The sequence below is a fragment of the Apaloderma vittatum genome, unplaced genomic scaffold, assembly GCF_000703405.1.
Source record: "Apaloderma vittatum isolate BGI_N311 unplaced genomic scaffold, ASM70340v1 scaffold5890, whole genome shotgun sequence".
In the NCBI taxonomy this organism is placed as follows: domain Eukaryota; kingdom Metazoa; phylum Chordata; class Aves; order Trogoniformes; family Trogonidae; genus Apaloderma; species Apaloderma vittatum.
The window spans coordinates 23,614-32,502 of record NW_009696073.1 but is presented as its reverse complement, the minus strand read 5'-3'; the positions used below and the strand labels follow the sequence as shown (position 1 = coordinate 32,502).

General features: G+C 41.0%; 1 protein-coding gene across 1 annotated transcript in view; it reads right to left on the bottom strand.

The window, feature by feature from the left end:
* Positions 1-4,790: 4,790 nt before the first annotated feature.
* Positions 4,791-8,889, bottom strand: part of LOC104276872 (actin-related protein 3B) — a 25,394-nt gene continuing 21,295 nt past the window's right edge. The window contains exons 10-12 of the mRNA XM_009873331.1: positions 6,797-6,922; positions 6,274-6,357; positions 4,791-5,737 (exon numbers count right to left, since the gene is read on the bottom strand). Of these exons, the coding sequence (XP_009871633.1) occupies positions 5,642-5,737; positions 6,274-6,357; positions 6,797-6,922 (306 nt within the window). The 3' untranslated portion in view covers positions 4,791-5,641. The remainder of the gene's footprint in view (positions 5,738-6,273; positions 6,358-6,796; positions 6,923-8,889) is intronic.

The window sequence follows — 8,889 nt, the reverse complement described above, 5'->3', positions numbered from 1 at the left end:
AAATCACTCTTTCATATACAGTTTCTACCACCTGTCAAAGGCAGTGAACTATTTTCATAAAAGTGGCTGCAACTCTTGTCATTACCCCACAGGGTGCTAGAAGGACAATAGCAGCACAGCCGACCGCTCAAAAACTACTTGAATGAGAGCAGCCTTCCAGTTAAACTGCACCGCTCCTTTAATTACTGTTATACAACAGCCATAACAGGGCATCACAAGATGCCCACGATGTCCTCAAGAAGTCTGGTGGCCATCATCCTTATAAATACCTTCTACTTTCTGACTTTTCCAATCCACACCAGCTCCTTGTTTCCCAGGCAGCCAAATATTTAAACACCTCCTGTAACCGGTAGCCCTGTCACTTCCTTGCTCTAATTAGAGGACAATAAATTGAAAGTAAGGAAAAAATTCCTTCATGATTTTCCATACATTCATTTATAACATGACACGCCACATTTGTTGGGAAATGTAAAATCTTTAATATTAGAATAGCTAATGTAACTGGGAAGATTAACAGGCTTCTGGGACCACAAGCAAAGCCACACCAAATTTCAAATTAGACATAAGAAGTAATGACTAATAATATGACCTTGTTAGGTTCATCAGCTGAACTCAAGAGACCTTAAAGAGAAATAAGCACCAGAGAGGCAGAAGTGACAAGGAGTCTGTTTAATTATTTACAGGTACTCCATGCCTCTCCCCAGTACAACACCTAGTTTTTATTGCAATGTATTGGTAAAAAATGAAAGTCATTTAAATCCCTAAAGAATTATAGAGTGCTCCCTCTTCTCCCCAATTCCACCAGAGGAAAAGTTGAAAAAATAACCCAATCTCCTGATTTAGTTTGCCCTCTACTTCGACAATAGCTGAAGGCAGCAGACATTCTTAGGCTGGCACTGGAGCCTTTCAACTACTCTCCTGCCCGGCAGGAGAGTGCTGTGAGGCACAGTTACCACTGAAACTGCACCGGGTACAGGAGTGGACGGAATTGCATTCTTGAACAACATGACAGAAAGTAGTGCACACGAGGAAGGAGCTCTGTGCTGAACGCTGGGAGAACACAGCACAGCAGTCGTCAGACAGCATTTCCTGAGGCGCATAGAAACTGCTGTGGCAGCAGCCCTTCCCTTGCACCTGACCAAGCTGCAATTTACAGGAACTACTCTTAAACCATTCATAAAAATGGGTAGAAAGCGTAACTAACACGTAACAGGTTGGCACTCTTAGGCTAAAGCTGTGAACACACAAGCATTTAAATAAGGCAAAAAAATGCTGAAGTCATTTGGAATCTAAAGCAGCGTAGCACTCATCCTTCACCACTTTTCCTGGGTATAATGTGGTGAACTGCATCGGCCCTCCTCCTCAGCGAGACTGTTCCCTCAACCACACCGATTCGGTGGGTATTGTCCATAGCGGGACGGGTTTGGGATTTGTCCTCTAACTTTGAGCCTTTTAGAATTAGATGCAACATCTGTGCTAGACATCATAGATTTTTATATTCAACTGAACGAGGAAAGCATTGCCAAAGGATGAGTCAATCAACCTGTTTTAGATGCACATCCTACGATGGGATGACTTGTCCACAGGGTATAATTCTGCTACTTTTTTGGAAGTCAAAGTGAGCATGTCATGCTTCTGCACTTAAGGATTTGACAGTTATGTCAGAACAGATGACTGCTGAGGTATTGCCTAAGAGGCAGTCCCCAGGAAAAGATCAGGAAAAAGCATACAGAGATTAAGTGACTTGCCCAAAATGATGCAGCGTGGTCAAGACTGACACAGTAGGTAGCAGTAAGGAATGGAATCTAGAACATGATAGGACTGATAATGCCAAAGAAAAGTGTTTTCCATTGACTTTGGGTCAGGCCCTGAGTATACACAGGAGAATTGTCAGATGTCAAACAGCAAGAACAAAAGTGTCCACAGAAGCAAGATGTGAATATATACTAATCTGCCTCTTTCTTCTACCTACATACACTTTGCTTGCAGAAAAGAAGCCAAAGAAGTTGAAAAATTACATGGACACTCCACTACTATGTGCTTTTCTTTACATTTTGCAAAAAAATGCTCTTGCTAAAGACCAGTGTATGAAAATGAGATAACCGGCTATTCCTTTGCCATAGTTTTATCTGAGCTGTAACTGACAGCCTCCACACAGCACTTTTTAATACTATGCAATGCACTTTTCAATTAAGTAGGAGGCTGCATATCTCTGCTCAGTATCCCTGATGGTTTTAAATAAGCTTTTCACTTGTTCCATCTCCAACACTTGTTTGGCACAACAGTAATTCTTCCAGACAAGAGAGAACTCAGTGATCATAAAGAATGAATTATTTACAGAAAGATCAGTACTCAGTTTACATCAAGACTTCCCTAATTGTAGTTAGTTGAAAGCACCACACTGAACATATGCACAACACTCTTCAGGTTCATAAAAGCCTTAAGTGCTTTTAAATACTACTGAAAAAAGGAAAAGGCTCAGGATCATTAACAGGAAACAGTATCTTCCACTCTTAGAGCACTGAATCAAATCAAGTCAAAGTTAATCACAGCTTAAACCACATCATCTACTAATTGGCTGATGGGGGCAGGTAATCCCTTTTTCTAATGGGCAAGTGGTATCAAAAGCTCTCAAGGTCAGAAGCTCCAATTATAACTATGCAGATCAGACTGAACTTCTTGCAGTTTGGCTTACCTACGTTCTGTCTCCATGCAGTCCCACCATGGAACCAACGCTGGAGACCTAGATCTTTAAGAGTGCTTTTCAGCATTTTTCAAGGCATTCTACAAGCCAATTAAAAAACCCAAAAACTAACCCACCATCAAAATAGAAAAAAACCCAAACAAACCAAAAAACCCAAAACCAACATCACAAACAAACCAGAGGAACAGACATTACAGGACTCATTAGGCAACCAGCAGCAAAGCTCAAGACCAGGTTAGGTCCAGATTCATCATTCTATTCAATAAACTTCCCGTTTTACCAATCTAATACATCACTGCATTCAAGAAAATAGGGGCGGGGAGTTCGCTGCAAAGTTAGCGTGTCAAATCATCTCACAGAAGTGTCCTGTGATCACCAGAGCCTGTTCCAGGGACAAAGCAGGACCACAATCCCTTCAGCAACAGCTATTAGAGCACCCAACTATTAAACTATTACCCTTCCCAGGCTCCAGAAATCTTGCCCTGATGAATTAGGTTTAGAGAGTACCCCTCAGGAAATCACAGTTTACAGAAGCGCACTAGTAACTGCCAGTGGGTAAGTGTCTGGAGGCAGAATAGATACCTGCTGGCTCTTCTAGCTTCAAGTCTTGGGTTCGATTCCTTCCTTTGTCCAAGAGGATTCAAAGTCAATGCACATATTCCTTCTCAGGTGAGCAAAGTAGGAGGTGAGGAAAGAATTTTCAACTTGACATTTACAGGTCATTGTGGTTATTCATTAACTATTTGCAAGCAATCCATAAAATATAACTGAGAAGGCAAGCTTGCTTGCCAGCAAACTTAAGTCTGCCCAACAGTAGTCAGCAAAACAGAGGAAAAGGCACTAACAGCTCACATTTGTATTTGTCCTCTGACACATCTCATCTTGAATATTTTTCCACCCAATGACTTTTTAAACTCACGTGGTCTGTAGCGTAGTAGGTAGAACAGCCTTCCAAAAAGCTGAATGACAGAGAAACTCAGCTTCAAGCCACTCAAACATCCTGGATTAGTATTCTTACTATCAGTGCTGGGTTTTATTTTGTGGAGAGTGAACATGATCATATTTCCTTATTTTTTTTCCAACACAAGTCTTTCTTATTTTCTGAAAGTTCTTTTTCCTCTGACGTCTTATGTCAGAAGCATTCAGCAAAAATACCACCTCCTGCTAAGTCTAAATTATCTCAGTGCCTGGCTAAAAGTGGTTGAAGGCCACATGTAACTATGCCACATCCCCAGCATTCCCTATTTTGTAGCATCAAGCGAACGTGCCAGCACTTCAGCCTCCACTTGCTCAGTGCACTGAACATGTGAGCCTTCCTCTAGACACACAGTGCTCGTGGTTCTGGATTCTATGTACAGACTGAGAACCTACGTAGCCAGGAGTGCAATGACAAAGTTGAAATATAGATTTAAACATAAACAAGCTGATGTAAGACTGGAACAAGCTGAAGCAGTACACAGATTATCCATTTCTTTCTTAGTGAGGAGACTGAAGTATGCTTCAATGTGTTTCTCTGGAGAGCTGAGCTTTAAGATCAAAAGCATTCAGAATCAGGCTTGAGCCACGAAGTCTCGTTTTGTTTAATTTCTAATTTATGCTGAACAAATAATTGCTTCGTCTCAATCCCTCCATGCCAGTTCAAAACAAATTGATGTGTCTTACAAAATTCTCATCAGGCTACATGAACTGTTACAAAACTTCTGCTGACAGAGATCAAATAAATACCAGCAGAGGCAGAGTAAGTGGGATTCCCTACTCTATTTAGATTTAAACCACAGAAGAACAAACACTGTGTCCATAACACAAGAACATGTACCTACAGGAGGGCAGTTAAGCCCTGGAACAGGTTGCCCAGATACTTAGGAACTTCCATTTATAGAAACTTGAAACTTGACTGGCCCTGAGCAATCAGATCTGACTTTGAAGGAAGCCCTGTGATGCACAAAAGCCCAGACCAGAAATCTGCAGATGTCCCTTCCAACTTCAGTGTTACTACTATTCCATGTAGGCTGACACATAAACAAGAAAGCTAATCTCGTGAGCTAAAGTGGAAGAGTATGTAAATCAGGACTATCACAAACATTCATAAAGATGTTAACAGCTTTTATTTCACTGGTGCAAGGCCCATGTGTCATCCACCACTCACCAACATCAAAACAAAATATCATCTTCTATAAAACAGTTTCAGAAGATTCAAAACAAATTAACAGTGGCTATAATAAACTTCATACAATACTGTAAATCACTTAGTTTGTCATCCAAACAGGAACAAATCAGCTTCTAGCATACATGGCTTTTTTATTTTTCAAAAAAAATACCAGCACAACTCCAGTACATGCCTCACACCTGGAAATGCGTAACATCACTCCATGACATTGATAGCTGTTCGTGCTTAGAACTAGTCATCAGTTCACTCTACCAATATCATAAAATACAAAATGATATGAAAACCCTACATTTACAAAGTACAGTCCCAATCCTGCAATCTAATCCTTTTGGGTAGGTACCTGCATCCACTCCAACTCCCCTGAAGGCAATGTGGTATTTAGTGCTCCGTTGCTAAAGATTTGATTGCAGAATCAGGGCACAAGCGGGAAAGGTTTAAATCTTTCCACAAGCAGTAAAACACTGCCTTATTCTTCTAGATTCAGTTTCAGTAGTATTTGCACAACCTCCTAAACTGAGACTTATCTATTTTCAATTACCTCACATTTAGGAAGAAAGAAGGATAGGCTTTAAAGTAGTCAGCAGAGAAATGGCTTTTACTGAAATGACTCGGGGCTGTACGTTGTGCTTTAGTGCACGGTGGTGATCCAAATGCTTCCAAGAGACAACCACATCTTGCTTCAGTATTTACAGTATCTGCTGCCTTCCTCTGATTTACATGAGTTTCTTCACCAGCAAGATATCAGAGATCTTGTTTCCATCAGACGAGCATTATGACATGACTCCAAAAACAGGATTATGACGACAAATACTAGGGCCATACTCTTCATAGTCTTTCTTGGTGTGACATACTTGGAAAAACTCTGGCTATGAAAATATAAAACAAATCCCCTCAAAAGCATAAGAATGTATCAAGCAGAAAAAACAACAAATGAACTTTTTGTAAATTGCAGCTTTATGATCTGCTATTACATTTCTGAAATAGAATGAAACTAGAAATATTAGGATCTGAATACAATTAATCAGGAAATGTTTGTCTGGGCAGAAGACTTCTTTTAAACACAGCAAGTGTTCCCATTTTCCTGTTATTTGCTTCTCTCTCAGGTTTAAGACCATTGATTTGGATCCTGTGTTTCTGAAGTTCTAACTAATCTGCAGTGTTGACTTAAAGAACAAAGGGACTATATTGCAACTATCATATAAAAAATATTTCAGAATTATGGCAAATCATGATATCCTTACTCAAGGAAAGCTCCCAAAAACTTTACTGATAAAAGTTGGCTAAGAATGTGACATAGTTTAGGCTGTCACAATGAAAATGTTTAAAACTTAGTACTCAAATCAAATACAGCCAAAAGACAACATGCAATTAAAAAAAGAGAATAATTTTGATAAAGACTTACTGTTGAGGCCAGCATGGAACCACCAAACCAAACTGCGTAACGCTGCATGTGATGTGTTATCACTTGAACTTCAACTGGCTTGGGCTAAGAAAAACAGCTGGTATTTAGTTGCTTTACATTTTCTGGCAAGATCCTTTACAAACTGTAAATGCTCAGACCCAGGCATCCTCACCCCTCCTATTCGCATCACTATCTCACACTTATTATCAGTCTGCCATGTTCCCTAGGAGACCAAGTCATGAAACTCTTCATGTTCAGTATGCTGAAGGACACAGCAGTGAAATCCCTCTTGCCTACTGCTAAGATCACATCAGGAAAACCACAATTGCCCTTAGAGGCTGCTCACAGTAACCAAGATTCCTGTAAAGACATTTTGTACATTGCAAGGCTACCAACACATCTAACAACACATACATACATATAATTTGTTTTACAATGTTGCATTTTCACTTCTGAGGTCAAAATTTTGAACTTTATTTCTTTCACTATGCAGGTAATGAATGCACTTGAAACGTTAACTTACTTTTATCCGACCGCCACTGAGTTCCTCACTAAGTCGCAATCTTGCATCCACCACTCTTTTCAAATCCCTTTGCAGTCGTCGTCCAAAGTCCCTGAACATCGTGGATCCTCCCGAGAGGACCACATTCTGTGTAGACATTAAGGACACATTCTTTAAATCCATCTTCAAGCAAGTTTCCCCAAAAGTCAACATTGCAGAGGCTACTATTTGGGTCTTTATGCCATTAGGAAGCTGACGAGCTACACAAAACAACTTAAACATCGCTCATTTTCCATAAAGGAAGTCCTTTGTCCCCTACTTTATTTTTTTGGTTTTAAAGAAAAGTTTTGTGTAGAATATGTTATTATAAAAAAGGAGGATTCCACAAAAATGCTGAGCCAGTATCCTACATGTGCAGAGCAGCAGAAATAACTACATCAAGCAGTTTCCAGGGATGCTCATAGTAAGCAGTTTTAGCTCTGATACCAAATAAGGCTCTAGCCTCATCATATTACTGTTAGCATCTTTCCAAAACCCGTAAAGTTATCTAGAACTCTATTTTTTAATTTTTAATTTTTTTAAGAGTTAAGCTTTTAAACACAGTGACCAGCAAGTCCAATGTTTCTTTGAAAAGGTACCACATCTCCGAAGAGGACAGCAGTACAGAGAAAGGTACTTATATGTACATGCTAGCCTGGTATTACTTCATTTTCAGAGCAGAGCCAAAAGCCTTTTAGCTTGGACTTGTACTTGGATTTTGAATAGGGGGTTTAGGATGTCACATCCTTAATTCTGGTAGTGTTGCAGGGTCATAGACTAACACAGAAGCCATTTTAAACCTAAAACATCATGTTGGTGGCAGCACAAATGCACTTCATAAGCAGAAAAATGACCTCTGTGACAAAATTGCGTGTGTGCCCTTGCACGCTGCTGTAACTGCAAAAACCCAAGTGCCAATTAGCGCTTACTAAAACCACTTACGTGCCTCAGACACATGTCCACAAGGAACTCAACTGAGATCAAAAGTTCACCACACACAGGTCAAAGGATTATCTCTCAGTAATAGTTTTTGACACTGCAGACCAAGACTGTGCACATAATGAAACCACTGTTTTCAGCCAGGAAGCCTGCACATAGATTTGAAGAGCCAAAGATACGCATAATAAGCATTCACATTTGCAGGGTGCAGAAGCAACTACGTGGATTTTAAGCAACCGATAACAAGGAAAATCTTGTTTGTAAATTGTAAAGTGAGAAGAAAGCTGTTTGTTTATTTATGAAAAAAAAACACCTCTGCACGTAATAAAAACCATTACGGTAGGAAAAACTAATTTCTTCACAGCTTCAGATTATCTACAGTATAAGAGAGTGCATAAGAAGATAGGTGTGCTTAAAATAAAAGCACCGATGCCCACATTACTGTCGAAGCAGGTGTAGTGGTTTGACGCTGGTTGGCAGCCAGGTCCCCCCACAGCCGCTCTCTCACTCCCCCCTCTCCACTAGACAGGGGGAGAAAATATTTCAGAGGGCTCAAGGTTTGAGATAAGGACAAGATCACTTTCATTTATCGTCCCGGGCAAAACAGACTTGATTCTGGGGAAATTAATTACATTTATTAAGAGAACAAATCAGAGAGGAGTAGTGAGAAATAAGAAAAAGCAAACAGATCTTAAAAGCAAAACACCTTCCCCCCATCCCTCCCTTCTTCCCGGGCTCAACATCAATCCCAGTTTCTCCACCTCCTCCCCCTGAGCGGCAGGGGGACAGGGAATGGGGGTTACGGTCAGTTCATCTGACGCTGGTTCCACCGCTTCTTCACTCCAGAGGACGACTCTTCACACCTCCCCAGGGCCATTGTGGGGTCCCTCTCACAGGAGATAAGCTTCACGCTCTCTTCTCCAACATGAGTCGTCCCACGAAGGGCAATTCATCACAAACTGCCCAACGGGAGACACCTCATGAGGGGCAGCCGAGCCCTCGTGAGTCTGAAGTTCAGTCCTTCAAGGGAAACTGTTCCAGCATGAGTCCCCTGCGGCATCACAAAGGTCCCACCAGCCAACCTGCTCCAGCGTGGGCATTCACTCCTCCACGGGCTACAGGCTCCGCCGGTGACC